General features: G+C 38.9%; 1 protein-coding gene across 1 annotated transcript in view; it reads left to right on the top strand.

Annotated features, from left to right (window-relative positions):
• The window catches only part of LOC150084551 (potassium voltage-gated channel subfamily KQT member 1-like), a 475,214-nt gene that overhangs the window by 117,831 nt on the left and 338,022 nt on the right, over positions 1 to 19,361 (top strand). The window contains exon 7 of the mRNA XM_090376281.1: positions 10,761 to 10,857. Coding sequence (XP_090232407.1) covers positions 10,761 to 10,857 — 97 coding nt within the window. The remainder of the gene's footprint in view (positions 1 to 10,760; positions 10,858 to 19,361) is intronic.

Below are 19,361 nucleotides of genomic sequence, written 5' to 3'. Positions count from 1 at the left end.
TGGTAGTAACCCCCAGAAATGTGCTTTAGTAAAATGTGAGCTAGTGAGATGTTAATAGTGTGTGTCTGCCTTTATGGCAGAGACACACTATTAACACCTCACTATTGTGTTGACTAGACACACTGTTGTGTTGTTTCAGTTGCTACACATACACAGCTTTGTTTATGTGTATCAAGCATGCCTCCTCATTTTGTAATTGTGCTTTATTTCCTAAAAATGAGTAAAATACTTAAAAGGTGTGAAAAGGAAGCATCCTGATGAAGGCACTACAGGTTCAGAGAGAAAAAGGAAAGCAATATTGATAGACAGAGGTGGACTGAGTCAAAAATTCTTACCCGGGAAAATTTGTAGCGGCCTCATACTAGCGTTTATAACCAAAATCACACTTCTGGCCTCTGGCCCACCGGGGTTTCCCCAGTAACGCTTATGACCAGTCCACATCTGTTAGAGAAAAAATATGAAATTGTGAAACACTTTGAGTGAAATGAAAGAACATGTGATATTGCATGTGCTACAGGCCTAAATGACACAACGCCGAGAATTAGAAAGAATGCAGAGAAAATAAAAACAACTTTCATAGCAGGAACAACTCAAAGTGTAACAAAATCCATTAGATCAAGACAAGAATTGGAAGAGGTGGAATGGCTGTCATCTGTTTGGTTAGAAAATCAAAGAAAGAACAAGTTTGCTTACAATAGAACCAAAAACCTTAGCAATATTTTATTACGATTATTTATTGTTTGGTAATGATTTGGTTACAAATGTGTGTGTTCAATCTTGGTGGTCGGCACCTAACTCTATTTTTCCTATAGGGCCTGTTATTTATATTGCATGATTTTGCATTGCACGAGGGTTTCTAGGAACACAACTATTGTGCTATACGAGGACTGACTGTATGCAGAAATATTACTAATCGTACCATCCACATTTTTATTTTTTCCTTGTAATTCCAAATTCCGATCACTTAATTTACTGGTAAAATCTGCCAAAAAAAGCCAGACTATACAACCACTCTGTAGCTGGTAGCTACTGATAATCAGCTCCCCTTTGATCAACAAATTTTTTAATTTCATTCAGCAAATTTCGAAATCTCTGTAGAAACTTACTCCAACTCAGCCACCTCACATCTGTGTGTAATATCATATCTGGTTAATTTTCATCTAGTTGCATTTTGAAGTCTCCTTTTGAAGAGATTGTCCTCTGATGGTATTCACGATTTCGAAAGCGATGCCCATAACACTTTTAGTATTTAATCTTTTGCTGGCTAACACTTGTTGGTGGATGATACAGTGGTAACTCAAAAAATCTGAGAATTCATCATCCTTTTGGCACAATGTGATGAATCCGTTAAGATGTTCTGTCATTGCTCTGGCTCCATCTGTTGTTATTGATACAAGCTTAAATAGTGGTAAATAAAATTTTTGAATGCGTTAAATATATCAAGAAAGACCTCTAGTTCTTTCTTTTAACGAAACCATAACCAGCATTTCTCTTCTAGTGGCAGAATCATTGAATAAAAATTACGAATTTTATAAGAATAAAATTTATTCGTATAAAACCATACGAATAAAAACGAGCAATTGAGCTGTATCACTTTTGTCTGTAGATTCATCCAGTTGTAAAGAAAAGGACACACAATTAGCAATATGAGCACACACTTGTTCGCTCATATTTTTACTCATTTTTTCGATGCCGTCGCATCACAGTATTTTGAGATAATTACAGATCTTGAGGAGCACTTTTAATTTCATTTTTGTTCTTAAAATTTTCAAAAGGAGAATCTGTTATTTCTAAAAATGCGTCTTTGATAAATTGACCATCAGAAAATGGTTTGCATTTTTTGCGAGAAGATGAATCACTTTAAATGATGCTACAGTTACTGCTTTATATTGTAAATTAGGTGTCATGAAGAAATTTTGTTGCGCGAATAATCTGGATTTAATTTATTTTTTCTGAGGTCACTATTAGATGAAAAATCCGATTGGTATTTACCATGGAGTGCGTTGAAGTACCTTTCTAAATTTCTTTTTTTGGGTCTAGCCACGGAAGCATTGCAAATCAAACAACAACATTTTTCTTTTATCATTACAAAAAAATATTCTACTTCCCACTATTGATGAAAATGATAAGTTTTTCTCTTTTTTGTAGTATTCATTTTAAATCAAAGGGTATTAAATTAACAGTATAAGTACTGTCCAGTTATTAATATTAAGTAAGCTAAATAAGAATTCGACACATACACTATGCTCTCCACACCATAACTGCGTGAGTTTTAGCTAGACAGGTCAAGCTGCTCACGGCAACAAGAGTAGTCACATGGTTTAATGGATTTGTAATAAGCGTATGCAGTGGGGCGTATAATAATAATATTTAGGTTTGGACTAATCTATTTTTTATATATGTTTAAAATTCTTCATGATCGACTGAAATTAAAGCAGCAATCAACTTGTTGGCCACCCCTGCTATATATCATTGACAAGACTCCATGACCTGCCCTGGCAGCAGTACTTTCTACAGACTCCAGGTCATGGAGTCTGTAGAAAGTAGTCAACCCATCTATGCACTGCTCAGTAAACTTCATATTTGACTGCACAATTACCCCAGGTCTTTTTCACTTTGCACTTCCCTGAGTGTAGTACCACACAGTTGGTACATTTCTCTTCGGTTATTGCTATCCATATGCAGTACTTTACATTTCTCAATTTTAAAAAACTTTAGTTGCCACTTGTCAGCCCATTTTCCCAACTTATCTAAATCCAGTTCAAATAGCATACTCTCTTTACTATCATTAACAACCCTGCCAACCTTGTATCATCTGCAAACTTGGACATTAAATCTGATATACCTTCATCAATATCATTGATAAATATACAAAACAACACCGAACCCTGGGGAACTTCACTAATGCAATGTCTTCAGCAATGTCTTTGTCCACAAAGACATTGCTTTTTGTGGACAAATGTCCACAAAGAGCAATGTCTATTGATTATCACTCTCTGTCATCTCCCACTCAACCATCCCTTTATCCATTATAGCAACTTACCCTTAATGCCATACCTCTACAATTTGTATAGCAGTCTTCCATGTGCAACAGTATCAAAAGCTTTTTTGAAATCCAAGTATATGATATCAAAATTATTTTTGGCATCCAGTTCCTTCATGACCACATCATAAAAGGTAAAGTGCAGCCAATATCAACCCACTGCAGGATGGAAGCCTCCTCAACAATTCATGCTGAGGGAAATGGACCATAATCTGCCACGCTGGTCCAGTGCGGGTTGGCAGATCGACCGTATTCAGCAGTCAGGGGCTTGAACCCTGGTCTACTCAAAGAGCGTGTGCGACTGCACTCCTGCTCCTGATCACTCGGCTACGGAGGCCTCCTCGTAGTATCCAATAAAATTGGTCAGACAAGACCTCCCTTTAACAAAACCATGTTGTGTCTTAACTATTACTGCAGTCTTGTCTAGATGATCCTGCAACTTCTTTAACCAGTGATTCCATTATTTTCCCCGGAACACAAGTTAAACTAACAGGTCTGTAGTTACTTGTGTCACCTTTTGAACCCCCCTTTGTGAATTGGTGATATACTTGCACACCTCCAGTTCATGGGGACCTCCCCTGAGTCCAAGGAAGCTCTCATAATTATGGCTAAGGGTTTGCTTATTTACTTTGCTGCCTCCTTTAAGATAACTAGATCCTTTAATCTACCTCCTTTAATATAACTAGATAGATCCTGTCCACCCCAGGTGCCTTCCTTATGTTTAACTTTAACAATTTCTCCTGCACTTTGCTCTCAGTTATGACAAAATCACTTAGCTTCCTGTTAGCATTTGATAAACTTCTGGCACTCCCCTCATTGAATAACTCCTCGTGTGTGAATGTAGATGCAAAATACTCATTCAGTTTATCACTACCTGAGCATGATCATCAGTAGTCAACCCATCTATGTTAAGTGGTTCAATATGATTCATTCCTTTCCTTTTAGAGTTTACATAAGTAAAACAACTCTTTGCTGTTTTTCTTTGCATCCTTTTCCAAAGATTTCTCGTAATCTGCCTTCGCCTGCCTAACCTCCTTTGTGACTCTTCTTCTCTGCCACGAGCCTCATTAATTCATCTGACATCCATTTAGGTCTAACCATTGAACATTATTTCTTAGTTGGAATGAAAAGCCTAGTACCCTCCAAAATTAAGTCCCTGAAGGTCTCCCATTTAGAAATCAACGTTGGTAACATCATCAGTTGATCCCACTGTACAGAATTTAAAAACTGTCTGAGACCTCTGTAGTCACCTTTACGAAAGCAAAAGCCCTTCCCTTTAGCCTTAATGGTAGTTACATCTTTAAGTAATTCCCACATCAGTACATTGATCACTGTCCACCAGTGGTTCCATTATCTACAAATTATTAATGCATGAATAATCACTGCTGATAATCAGATGAAGAGTATTACTCCCTCTGGTTGCATCTCGAACATATTGCTGTAGAAAACAGTCATCCAATAAATCCACAAAAGTCTTGCTAGTGTGCAAGTGACCAATCCACAAGTTCCAGTCAATATCTGGAAAGTTAAAATCCCCCATTATAAGACATTCTGATTTACTGGCCCTCTCTATTTTTTTACACAATTGCTCATTATACTCATCATAATTCATTAGGCCTATAACACACACCTACTCTCATTTTTCCTTTCTCAGTGCTTATTTCACACCAAACAGACTCAACACTGCATTGTCCACCAACATTAATTGGATGCACTTCCTTAGATTTTATGTGTTTCTTAACTAACGGCCTAACCCCTCCTTCCTTCCTGTACACATTGTACTCCCCAAATTCCAATTCTGCACTGCTTATATCTGTGTGACACCACATCTCTGATATCCCAACAATATCTGCCTTTGACTTCTTGACTAGCACTTCAAGCTCATCAAATTTATTAACTATACTCCTAGCATTGGTGTACAGTACATGCAAGTATACATGCACCTGTTCCTACTGTTAGTTACCCTAACACAGCCCATGTATTTCCTGGTTCCACTATGACTCCCAGGAGTCCTGGAAATCTCCATTACCTTGCTTTCCAGGATGCTGCTCATTCTAATAGGAGCACAAGAATCACTTTTGCTTCTGCCTGCAGCTGCTGTTAACCTTTGTCTGTGTATCCCTCCCGAAGCTAGCAGTTTTCCGACCCACCTAACACTGCCTCAATAGCATCAGCAAATATTTTTGCACCCTTTCTATTTAAGTGTACCCCATCCCTGTAGAAGCAGTCTCTCCTGTCAACAAGCACAGACCGGGCTGAAAAAATTCTACCCCTTGAGTCTTGCACAATCTCTCCATGGCCGAATTGATCGACAAGGCTCTCATCATATACTTCCTTCTATTGTGTCTGAGCAGAATTGCAGACACTTTCACATTCAACCCTAACTCACATCTTTTTTTCAACATTGACCTGTACTTGTTGAGTAAATCTGCAGATCTCTCACTCTTAATGTCATTAGTTTCAACATAACATCACCTTTTGTGCCCTTAAGAATATCTGCTCTACAACGTCATGAACTTTTGCCCCCGGCAGACATACCCTGGTCCTGTTCCACCTATTCTTCTTGCATAGTATATTCCCCATCTCCCTGACAATAGAGTCACCAACAATAACTAGTTCCTTTGGGACTAGTGCATTCTGCCTTGGAGATTGCCTTTGATTTGCCTGATGCACAGGAGTGAGCTCTGTCGTTGTGCTGTGCAGCTGAGAGCTTGATGGGCCCTCATATTAATTTCTTCGAGACATTTACCCTACACCTCAAGCTCTCATAGAGACGCCCATCAGAGCATTATAGAGGAAAAAAAGAAATAAAGGAATCAGTTTTTCAGAAATTTTTGTGGATGAGTACTAATATAGGTAGACGATAATTTAAAAAAAAAAAACCAAAAAAAAAAAAACCCCAGAGCATATGAACTGCCATATCGGCTGTTTAAGCTCTGTTTGATCTGTGGAGGAATATCTTCACTCAGTTCTGGCAATAAAGAATTTTCTTTACCTCTGTAGTTGTCACGATGAACCTGCTCTTTTTCCTCCTCTCCATTGTCATGTTCAATTGTACATGCACAACTGCTACAGTTCTTCAGCAGAGAGCTCTCTTTAATGAGACTTAGCTTGGTCTTCAACATCCTTATCATTCACTTCAAATCCCATAGATTTACAAAGAGAAAGAATTGCTTGATCAGTAATTGCCTGATCTTCGAAGCCCGCAAAGTTTTGCTGGATCGCTGGTCAAAGAGGTTTCCAGGTAGCAAATTGACACTTCTTGCCTTGCTGCGATAATGTTTCTTACAGCCTCCAGGATGTTCAATTTTGCCTTCCAAAATTCTTTCAGTGTCATACCATATTGTTTGATGTTGCTTCATGGCATTTCCTAAACATCTTTTTCTGAAGTCTTTTTAAGTTGGCTATCACTTGTTAATCAATGAGCTGAATCAAAGAAATGTTATTGGCTGGTAGGAATATCTCTTAGATTAAATCAGATTTGCATTTCAAAGAAGCATCATGTTCCAGATTGTGTTGTGTATTATCCAAAAGCAGCAGAGCCTTAATTGCCAGCTTGTTAGTGATCAGGTACTTCTTCACAACAGGACCAGCCGACCGGGCTAGCCAGGTGGGTAAAGTGCCTGCCTGGCAACCCAAAGGTCGCGGGTTCGATTCCCCCCTCGGGCTTGGATCAAAGTACTGCAAAAACCTTGGGAGGTGCACTATGGCCACAGAAGCCGATGCGCCAACAACTACCAAACCAAAAAAAAAAAAAAAAAAAAAAAACAACAGGACCAAAAATTTCAATTACTCATTCAATAAATAACTGCCTTTATTTTGGACTTCCAGTAGATCCCCACTTCACCTTTGATAAACTTTTCTTGTTGTTCTTGACTACCCTGGATTGTTAGAGTGATACATAGTCACTGGTGGTTTAAAGGTCACCAGAAGCATTAGCAACAAGGTTAATCTGTCTTTGGCTTATTCCCTAGTAATGCAGCTTCATCCTTAGTTATATATGTCCTTTTTGGTATCTTCTTCAAAAGAAGCCAGTGTCATCCACTTGCTGAGGAAGATAGCCTTCTTCTTCCATCAACGTACAAAACTCATCTTTAAATTTGCCTGCAGCCTCTTTATCTGCCTGCCTAGCGACACTTTTAACTTCAGATCTCTTTATGAATTCTTAAACCCTCACTTGTTCTCAGCTCTTCAAAATGGAAATCAGATGATTGAGAAGAGTTGTAAAAGTCTTTAGCCCTGTCACAAATAAATTGGGAACTCACAGATTTTCTTTTTTTTTTCCCCTCGATTTTTTGATTTTTTTTTTTTCATGAATCCATAGCATTAATAGTTTTCTACATTTAATTCCCTTCCTTATAAATATCCATCACTTTTGCTGTTTTAAATGCATATTTTCATTTAATGATTGTCAAAATTGTGAATTGTGTGGCCATGTTCTTGCTTACAAGTGCACTTATTTTAATGCTGTTTTCTGTTTTAGTAGTAGTAGTGGCATGTGATGCAAGAAAGCAAGTGTATGAGCTTATGCAACATCAGCCAAAAAAAAAAAAAAAAAAATCACACCATTCCCTCAAAATGCCTGTCCAGTTCCTCCTTAAATTTATTTAACCTGTCAACTTCCACAACGACAGATGGAAGTTTGTTCCAGCAATTAACCACCCGCTGGCTAAAGGCAAATTTCCGCACATCGATTCTACATCTGTCTTTTCTTAATTTGAATTTGTGCCCCCTTAGGTTCGTAATCTGAACAAGTGGAAGGATCCCATCAGAATTCAGTTTGTCCAACCCATTCAAGGCCTTATATACCTCAGTCAGATCACCGCGCAGGTGCCTAGTCTCCAGCCACTACAATTTGCAGAACTTAAGCCTCTCTTGGTAAGAGGAACCCTTCATTCCCCTCACCAATCTTGTTGCCCTTCTCTACACGCTCAAGTGGCATCCAGACCTGTACGCAGAACTCAAGGCGTGGCCTGACCATTGGCTTATACAGAGGGACAATCACCTCCTTCTCCCTGCTAGCAAAATTCCTATATATCATTGACAAAATCCCATGACCTGCCCTGGCAGCCTGTCTGCATTGCTCAGAAAACTTCATATCTGACTGCACAATTACTCCCAGGTCTTTTTCATTTTCTACCACCTTAAGTGTAGTACCACACAGTTGGTACGTTTCTCTGGAGTTACTTCTACCCATATGCAGTACTTTGCATTTGTCAAGGTTAAACTTCAGTTGCCACTTCTTAGCCCATCTGCCCAAATTATCTAGATCCTGTTGCAGTAGCACACTGCCATTACTGTCATTAACAACTCTGCCAACCTTTGTATCATCTGCAAACTTCAACATTAAGCCTGATATACCTTCATCAATATCATTGATAAATATACAAAACAACAGTGGACCTAACACCGAACCCTGTGGGACTCCACTAATAACATTAGTCCATGAAGAGCAGTATCCATTGATTACCACCCTCGGTCTTCTCCCACTTAACCATCCTTTTATCCATTGTAGCAACTTATCCTTAATACCATTCTGCTCCAATTTGTACAATAGTCTTCCATGCGCAACAGTGTCAAAAGCTTTCCTGAAATCCAAATATACGATATCAAAATTATTTTTTGCATCCAGTTCCTTTGTAACCACATCATAATATCCTATCAAATTTGTCAGAGAAGACTTTCCCTTAACAAACCCATGCTGTGTCTGAATTATTGCGACAGTCTTGTCTAGATGATCCTGCAATGCATCTTTAACCAGTGACTCCATTATTTTACCAGGAACAAAAGTTAAACTAACTGGTCTGTAATTACTTGTGTCACCCTTTGATCCCCTTTGTGAATTGGGAAACATTTGCACATCTCCAGTCCGTGGGGACTTCCCCTGAATCCAAGGATGCTCTCATAATTATGGCTAAGGGTTTGCTTAGTTGCTTTGCTGCCTCCTTTAATATAACTGGATAGATCCCATCCACCCCAAGTGCTTTTCTTTTGTTTAATTTCAACAATTTCTCCTCCACTTTGCTTTCAGTTATTACAAAATCATTAAGTATCCTGCTACAATTTGATAACCTTCTGCCACTTTCAAACCTTAATAATTCCTCAAGTGTGAATGTAGATGCAAAATACTCATTCAGTTTGTTTGCTATCTGAGCAGGATCATCAACAGTCGAACCATCGATGTCAAGTGGACCAATCAGATTCATCCCCTTCCTTTTAGAGTTTATATAAGTAAAGAAATTCTTGCTGTTTTTCTGAGCATCTTTTCCCAAGGATTTCTCGTAATCTGCCTTCGCCTGCCTAACCTCCTTTGTGACCTGATTACAAACTAGCTTATATCTGCCATAGGCTTCTGAGTCGCTTGATAATTTATATGCATCCCATGCATTTTTATTCTCTGTTACAAGTCTCTTAGTTCATTAGATAACCATTTAGGCCTAAACCTTGAACAATATTTCTTAATAGGTATGAAACTTTTAGTAGCATCCACGATTAATTCCTTGAATGCTTCCCACTTAGAATTTACTGTTGGTAACATTGTCAGTTGATCCCACTGTACAGAATTTAAAAACTGTCGGAGACCACTGTATTCACCTTTATGGAAACAGAAACCGTTTCCTTTACTCCTGATGGTAATTAAATCTTTAAAAAAGTAAATCCCACATCAGTACACTGTGATCACTGCCACCTAGTGGTTCCTTTATCTGCAAATTCTTAATACACGAATGATCACTGCTGATAACCAGATCAAGAGTATTACTTTCTCTGGTTGCCTCTCGGACATGCTGCTGCAGAAAGTGTTTTGAAATAATTTCTCTCTTTCTTCTTTTGCACAGAAATCGATTTCCTTCGCCCCTCTCCATTTTTTTATAAACTCACTCTCTGGGGCAATGACTGTTGATTTAATTCAGTAAAATCAACAGTCATTGCCCTGCAAATTAATGAAAATCAGAGAGAGAGAGAGAGAGAGAGATGTTAATCAACAAAAATCACAGAGCTAGACTCTAAGCACCGATAAATGCAACTATATGACTTGAGAAAATTTTTGTGTATTCGCTACATTCTGTAATGCAGCTGAAAATGCTGCACATGGGTCCCAGCTTGCTAGGAACTCATTTTCATGAAGGTTTCCATGTTTCTGGAATATAAATTATGCTTTAACATTTAGGAACCATAAGTGCAGGAAATATTCAAAGGACCACAGCATAAAAATAATTCAATAAATTATTTTTCAGAGAAAAATGTACCTCCTAACCCTTTTGAATGAGAGATCGCATTGTCTTATCTTACTGAAAAAAAATCTAAATCAGGATAGTACTGTAATTAAGTCAAATAGTACTGTAATTAAAAATAAACGATTCTTTCATATATGTAGTTTTGTGTATGGTTTTTAAATATTTTCATTTGCAAATAATATAAATTAATTCTCTTTGTTAATTTTGTCAATAAAAAAGTCACAGATTGGAAATGTTCTTTTATGTATAGTGACTTTTCTGTATATAATTTGATTTCATAATTATATACTACTACCAAAGACAAGATTTTTAATAGTTAAGAATTAAATAGTTACTTTGTTATTAAAATTCTTATTTTAAAGATATTATCTCTTTTGAAATTGTTATACAGTTGTGAATCTGTATGTCCAGAAACTGGGCTTATAGATTCATGCCCAATTTCTGGGCATATATGAGGGTATTTTGATTTTTATTTATTTCAGAGGAATTCGGTTCCTGCAGATTTTAAGAATGCTCCACGTAGATAGGCAGGGTGGTACATGGCGTCTTCTGGGTTCTGTTGTTTTTGTACACAGACAGGTAACATGTTTTCCCAATTACTATTGTATTAATTTAAGATAAAAAGAAAAAAATTTGAAAAAAAAAAAAAAAAAAAGAAAGAAAGAAATTGCTGAATGCAATTTTGGAAAGTTGCCACTGACTTCATCTTCAAAGGATAATTTTTTGTTCTTTTTTTGGATTATTTTTTAACTCTCATTTTCTTACATGATGCAAACAAATTTTGTTATAGAAAAATGCTGTCCTGATTCGACAAATCAAAGACAGACATGTGATAACTTCTTGTACAAATAAGACTTCATTTTCACTACTACTGAATATGGTTTATTTTTTTTTTATTATTATTTTTTTATGAACACCCCAAACATTATTATATTAGAATGTATAGTAGCACTTAGTAGTACCATATGTAGGTTGAAAGTTGAGAAGATGAAAGAAGATATTTATTTATATTAAACTTGAATTTCTGTAGATTGTAATTTTTAGCAAATATGTGTGAAGGGAGATTGTTCCAGAAAATGAAAATTGAAGGAATAAATTAAGAAGAAAAGTTGGTTCTGTGAGTTTGAAGTTGGGCAGTAAATGGACTTTGACTGGTTGTGGCATGCATTCAGATTGGTTTGGAAGAGAAAGCAGGAATTATAGAAGCCAATTCAGAAGAACAGTGTACATGGAAGTATCATTGAAAAACAGTGCTTCAGAAACAGAACTTCTATGAGACAGAGAGTGGGGAGGTTTTGTTAGAGATGGAACATTAATTAACATAATTGCCCTCTTTTGAATGGAGTCGAGAAGCCTGACAAAGGATTTGGGGGCACTGCACCAGATATTGGAACAATATTCCATGGTAGGGCAGATTTTGTAATTGTACAGAATGAGTAGTGTTTGGAAGCAAAGAAATGCTGAGAGCAAAAGAGAAAACCCAATTTTTTAGATGCAGAGGTTGAAATATTTATGATATGTTTATGCCAAGAGAGATTAGAAGTGAATAAAGCAACTGAATAAACAACACCGTAAAGGCAGAGATACACTATTAACACCTCACATTTTACTAAATCACATTTCTAGGGGTTACGGCGCCTCCGTAGCCAGGTGGGAAGGAGCAGCAGTGTGCAGCACACACTTCTTGATTAGACCGGGGTTTGAGCCCGTCACCACCAAATACGGAGGATGCGGAAAGGTCAGGGACTGACCACCGCATATCCCGGAGCAATATGGCCTTAGTTGCTAATGCTCCTAAAAACCAAACAAAAAAAAAAAAAAAAAAATTTCTAGGGGTTACTACCATAAAACAATAAAAACAATTTCTGCTAGTGGAATCTGTTATAAACTGGCAGTAAACTCGATCTAATTGCATTTGTGATTATACCGATAGCTGGAATTGTGTTGGTTTTTACGTTATTATGGTGAAATGTGTTTCCCGCTTCACACATAAATACATTTTCAGAATCTTCTCTTCATTCCTCTCATGTTGCGTTCAGTTGGGGTGATTCCGCGTTCGACTGCCATTTCTTGTAAACACAAAGGTGAATCATGCATAAGCGAATTCGGTTCGTGTTATATAAGATATCGTTCCCTATTTATAAATCGTGTATAATCGAATTCGTGTAGTGTAAACACGTGTTATACGAGGACTGACTGTATTTACTTTTGATTCTAAAATTTCTAAAATTTCCTAACTATTTTTAATTACTATATTTGGTTTAGATTTAAATTATTTAGCATATATTGATCACTACAGAAACAGAGAACTTCTTGTCGTTTTTTGCCTTCAGTTTGGGTGGTTGGCCCCAGTTGAAGTCATCTGGATTGTGGGTGAAAAGCAATAATAATTTTTTTTTTTCTTTTAAATCCTTAGCATTTTCCTAAATCCATGAATGGTATTGTTTGATTGATTTACCTTTTCTATTATTTTCTATTATTATCCTCAATATTTTATATACGTATATATATATATATATATACACACGTATTTATATACATATGTATACAACAGAAACGGGTAGGTATGAGACATTACATCAGATGGGCTGTCAATCCACTCAAAGCCCCCAAAGTAGTAAGGGATTGATGGCCACATGATGGCAGTCAATCCCCTACTTCTATTTGATTGGATACTATGATGCAGTCACAAAAGAACTGGATGCAGGGTATAACTTTGATATTATATATTTGGATCCTAGAAAGGCTTTTGATACTGTTGCACATGGAAGACTGCTGCACAAATTGGAGCAGTGTGGCATTGGAGGCAAATTGCTGCTATGGATAAAGGGATGGTTGAGTGGGAGAAGACAGAGAGTGGTAATCAATGGACACTGCTCATCGTGGACTAATGTTATTAGTGGAGTCCCTCAGGATTCAGTGTTGGGTCCATTATTGTTTTCTGTATTTATAAATGATATCGATGATGGTATATCAAGCTTAATGTCCAAGTTTGCAGAAGATACAAAGGTTGGCACGGTTGTTAAGGACACTACTAACGCTATGCTGCTGCAACAGGATCTGGAAGGGTTGAGCAGATGGACTGAGAGGTGGCAAATGAAGTTTAACATTGACAAATGTAAAGTACTACATATGGGAAACAGCAACCCCAATACAAACGTATCAACTTTGTGGTACTACACTGACAGTGGTAGAGAATGAAAAGGACCTGGGGGTTATTGTGCAGGCAGATATGAAGTTCTCTGAGCAGTGCAGATGGGTTGCAAGAGTAGCTCATTGTGTCTTGTCAATGATATACAGGAATTTTTCTAGCAGGGATAAGGAGGTGATTATTCCCTTGTATAAGGCAATGGTCAGGCCACACCTAGAATACTGTATACAGGTCTGGAGGCCTCATTTCAAGAATGATGTAGAGCTGCTGGAACGAGTACAGAGAAGGACAACAAGATTAGTGAATGGAACAAAGGGTTGCTCTTACAAAGAAAGGCTTAAGTTTTGCAAATTACAGTGTCTGGAGACTAGGCACCGGCGAAGTGATCTTGAGAGAGGTGTATAAAGCCTTGAATGGTTTAAGCATGCTCAATGCCGATAGGATTCTTCCTCTTGCTCAGAATAATCACCTGAGAGGGCATAAATTCAGATTGAGGAAAGACAGATGTAGGATAGATGTGCGGAAATTTGCCTTTAGCCAGTGGGTAGTTGGTTGGTGGAACAGACTTCCATCCCTTGTTGTGGAAGTTGATAGCCTAAATAAATTTAAGGCTCAGCTGGCCAGGTATTTCGAATAAAAGGAGGGGTGAAATGGAAGTGTGTTGTGCTTTTTTTTTTTTTTTTTTTGGCTGATGCTGCATAAGCTTGCTTTCTTGCATCATATGCCTCTACTAATGCTAATAATGCTAAAGTAATTCCTAATAGGGATAGGTGATCTTGTCTAGAAATCTGAGTGTCATTGAAGATAAGCATAGGAGCAGAGGAATTCTTTTCGCAAGATATGGCAGGGCTGAGTTTTAGAAAGATTGAAGTTAGCTAAATTATCTTTTCCACGTTGAATCAATATTTAAGGAATTAGTAGTGGATATTTGAGATGTTAAAGCTGTTTCTGCAAGGAAAAGTTTCTCAAACTAGAATGTGGAATGCACTATGCTATAATCGGCAAAACTATGGACAGATTTTCAGCCAATGGAAGAAGGTCATTAATATACAAGATAAAAAGAGTAGGAGAAAGAACTGAACCTTAGGGGACACTAACATTAGTGGTAAAGGTAGAAGGCAGAGAAGAAACTGGATACCCAATTACAGATAAAGAGTTTGCAATCCATAAAATGGAAGCTTATTTAGAAGACCTCTATAAAAAAAACATGACCCAAAGCCACAATGTCAAGAGTAACTTCTTGAGTTTCACCAAACTGTTCCATTCAATTTGTCCAATATGTATGGATAACATAAGCCACTGTATATCGGCCAACTATCATACTAGGCTGAATTCACCAGTTCTCGTCTCCACTGTATATCACCAGTGAATTGCCTTTAGCCAGTGGGTAGTTGGTTGGTGGAACAGACTTCCATCCCTTGTTGTGGAAGTTGATAGCCTAAATAAATTTAAGGCTCAGCTGGCATTGGAATCCTTACTGGTGCTCATTGTCAAACAAAAGGTTTCAGTATAGTTTAGAATTTAGTGATTAATATTTCTCCATTATTATTGAAAGGTAAGTGCAATGGCATGATAGTTGAATCAGAGAGAGATTTGTTAACCTTTTTAGGAACTGACTGGATGTGAGTGACTTTCCAAGCTGTAGGAAAAACACCAGTGTAATAAGAAATTGTAGAAAGATGACACAGAGTGGGAATGAGATTAGGAGCACAGGTTTTGAGAACAAGTGGAGATATACAATCAGTATCCATATCTTTCTTGGCATTAAGCTTATTCAAAATTATTCTGACATCCTTTTGATGGAAGATCACAGGAGGTATTGACCGCAGTGTACTAGGAGGTGTTTACCAAGATCATTAATACAAGAGTTAGAAGAAAAGTAGGACGCTAGTAGTTGGCTTTATTTTTAGCTGAGGTGGCATTAGAACCGTCAGGTTTATCAGAGGTGGGAGTAGAGATGGTCAAAAGTTGCAAACACTAACTTTTACTTTTTAAGGTACTTAAGTAGTAAAGTAATAATTTTGATGTCATATACTTGGATCTTAGGAAGGCTTTTGATACTGTTGCACATGAAAGACTGCTGTAAAAATTGGAGCAGTGTGGCATTAATGGCAAGTTACTGCTATGGATAAAGGGATGGTTGAGTGGGAGAAGACTAATGGTGATAATCAATGTACTCTGCTCTTTGTGGACTAATGTAATTAGTGGAATCTCCCATGGTTCAATGTTGGGTCCATTGTTGTTTTCGGTATTTATTAATAATTGTATTGATTAATTATACTGATGAAGGTAAATTAAGCTTAATGTCTAAGTTTGCAGATGATATAGCGGTTGGCAGGGTTATTAATGACACTAATGACAGTATGCTGCTGTAACATTATCTAGAAAAGTTGAGCAGATAGGCCTAGAGGTAGCAACTGAAGTTTAACATTGACAAATGTAAAGTACTGCATATGGATAGCAGTAACCACTAAGTAATGTATCAACTGTGTGGTACTACACTCAGGGTAGTAGAGAATGGAAAGGAACTGAGGTAATTGTGCAGTCAGATATGAAGTTTTCTGAGCAGTGCAGATGGTCTGCAAGAGTAGCTCATGGTGTCTTGTCAGTGAAAGACATGAATTTTTCTAGCAGGGATAAGGAGGTGATTATCCCCTTGTATAAGGCAATGGTCAGGCAACACCTTGAGTACTGTATACACATCTGGAGGCCTCATTTTAGGAAGGATGTATAGCTGCTGGAATGTGTACAGAGAAGGGCAACAAGATTAGTGAATGGAACAAAGGGTTGTTCTTACGAAGAAAGGCTTTAGTTTCACAAATTTCAGTGTCTGGAGACCTGTGAGGTCATCTGATTGAGGTGTATAAGGCCTTGAATGGTTTGAGCAAGCTCTGTTGATGGGATTCTTCCTCTTGCCCAGATTAATTGCCTGAGAAGGCATAAATTCAAATTGAAGAAAGACAGCTGTAGAATAGATGTGCAGAAATTTGCCTTTAGCCAGTGGGCAGTTGAATGCTGGAACAAACTTTCATCTGTCATATTAGAAGTTAGCGGCTTAAATAAATTCAAGGCAGAACTATACAAACATTTGGAGCAAATGGATGGGTGAAATGGGGAGGTGTTTTTTTTTTTTTTTTGGATGATGCTGTATAAGCTTTACTTTCCTTTCTTACATCATATGCCTATACTAATAGTAATGTTAATGACGTTATCATACCCCTTGACGTGGGCACCTGTACGTGGTGAGGGGACCTCCCAGTGATGCTGCTGGACTTCCAGACTAGCATCACTGGGATCCAATGCCCACAGCCCAGGTTCCAGGCTTACATCAATGGAATCCGGCGTGTTTGCCGTGCGCTGCGACCCATGGAAATTCGGAAAGGGGGATCCTGGTGGTTGAGGGGCCCAGCTTCAATACACCACTTTGGCCCCTGCTTCGACAAGACGGGTGGTCCTGGAAGGCCCGGCTAGTAGGCTCGTCTGCGAGGGTCAACCGTGTCAATGCCACGCCCCTACCCTCATGGTCCGAGGGACAGGATTCAGGCTGGCGTCGGTGCGGGTATAGTGTCTGGGTAGCCCTGGCGTTCCACTCCTGAGCACATTTATTGCATGCCGGGTAGTGGGCGTCCCTTTGGGCTCCGTGGTGGGTGGGGAGCCCGGGCACTGAACAATTTAAAAAACTCCATGAATCCTGATAAACTTATTTCTTCAGGGGCCCCAACCTGGTCCCTATCTGAAAATATAGACACTGACAGCACTATTGCTTCAAAGAGGCAGCGGACTGAACTACCATCAGGGCCTATCCCGCGGTTTTTAATCATGCACTCCACCAATGAAAAACCGATTGGTAAAATGTCACCTTTCTTTATACAGAAAGGGTTAGATGGGTTAGCTGGTTCACCCAAATCAGTTAAGAGGCTCTGTTCTGGGGATCTCTTGATTGAAACTAAAAATGACAGGCAATCTGAACATCTACTCTGAGTAACATCAATCTGAGGAATCCCTGTAACCGTGACACCACACAGAACACTAAATTCATCGAGAGGTGTAATTTCAGAGTGGGACCTTCTTGACGTTACCGAGGAGGAAATCTGCTCGGAATTGAAGTCCCAGGGAGTTATTGCCATCAAAAGAATTAGTGCGCGTAGGGATGGGAAACTGGTTAAAACCAGAAACATTATCCTGACATTCAATTCACCTGAATCTCCTGATGAGATTAAAGCTGGATACATAAACTGCCCCGTGCGTCCATATGTTCCGAACCCTTTACGGTGTTTCAAATGCCAGAAATATGGACACTCGCAAATGGCCTGCCGTGGTTCCCTTGCATGCGCTCGATGTGGTGCAAAGGACCACGAAATAACTGGATGTTCAGCTACAAAAGCTGCATGTATTAACTGCAATGGAGAACACCCTGCATATTCAAGAGCTTGCCAGCGGTGGAAGGAAGAAAAGGAAATACAACGACTAAAGGTAGAACTTAACATCTCTTACCAAGAGGCCAGGAAAGCAGTTAAACCAGTAAGTAGCGGCAAAGCAACATACGCCGAAAAGGTATCCAATAAATGCTCGATTGGCACCCAAACGGATATGACTGTGCCACCAAAAGAGTCATTCACGCCCATCGCCCGCTATCTATTAAGTTCAGTAAAACCAGCACAGAAATCTCAGTCAGCTGCCACTCCAATATCGGTACCTCCCAGTGCTCAAGCACTATCAAAAGCGAGCACTAAAGTAACAGTACAAAAAAATCAAGAGCCCATGCCAGGACAAGAAAAAATGGATGTCGAAACCAAGGAGGTACATGACGATTCAGTCTTGGAACTCTTTACGGAGGAAGAGATAGACACAGGACAGCGCCCTTTCTTCCCCAAAAAAGACAAATCCAAGACTGATAAAAGTAAGCCCTCAGCACCTCGGAAGCCGCCTGATGGACCCACCAAGCCAAAATAATGGCTAAAATCCTACAGTGGAACTGTCGTGGATTCCGACGAAACATTAATGACATCAAGGCACTTCTGCAAGAGTACAAGCCATCGTGCTTTTGTGTACAGGAAACCTATTTAAAGGTGAATAATGACCCCACCATACGTAACATTACGATCATTCGTAAAGACAGAATTGGGGACAGTCCTGCTCATGGAGGAGTTGCAATCCTCGTGTGCAACCAGATTCCCTTTCAGCCTTTGCAACTTACAACCAACGTAGAGGCTGTAGCAATTCGCCTTAAAGTGGGGTTCTTATTAACTGTTTGCTCTCATTATTTACCACCTGGTATTGACATCCTCCAGGAAGACCTTGATGATCTCGTCATGCAATTGCCTCCCCCTTTATTATTTCTTGGGGACTTTAATGGACATAACACTCTGTGGGGTAGTACTAACATTAACGGAAGGGGACGAGTCATAGAGCGTATGCTCACTGACAATGACCTCTCCCTTCTCAGTGTGGGAACACACACTTTCTTCCACATGCCTACCCGTACTTTTTCTGCCATTGATCTTTCTATCTGCTCCCCTTCCCTCCTTCCTTCAGCTATATGGGAGGTGGAAGAAAACCCATATGGAAGTGATCACTTCCCCGTGATAACCACCTTAACTAGTGGTAGACCGTGTCAGCCATTTAGTTTACCGCGGTGGAAGATTGATCAGGCTGACTGGAATGCCTTTCGACATCTGGCAAATCTTGACATCGCTACAGTCAGTCGGGAACATATCAATGATGCAGTCGCATACGTTACAGAAAGTATTGTCCAATCAGCTACATTTGCAATCCCAAAAACATCCAGCCAGTTTCCTCAATTTCCTAAACCTTGGTGGAATTCAGAGTGCACAACAGAAAAAAAAGGCACAAAACAAAGCCTGGGGGATATTTCGTCGATATCCCATGACCGATAATCTAATATCATTTAAACGTGCACGTGCAAAAGCAC

Source organism: Mastigoproctus giganteus, chromosome 6, assembly GCF_048544385.1.
Source record: "Mastigoproctus giganteus isolate SK-2022 chromosome 6, ASM4854438v1, whole genome shotgun sequence".
NCBI lineage: Eukaryota > Metazoa > Arthropoda > Arachnida > Uropygi > Thelyphonidae > Mastigoproctus > Mastigoproctus giganteus.
Note: the sequence above shows the minus strand (reverse complement) of the source record. Positions and strands in the feature narration are given on the sequence as shown.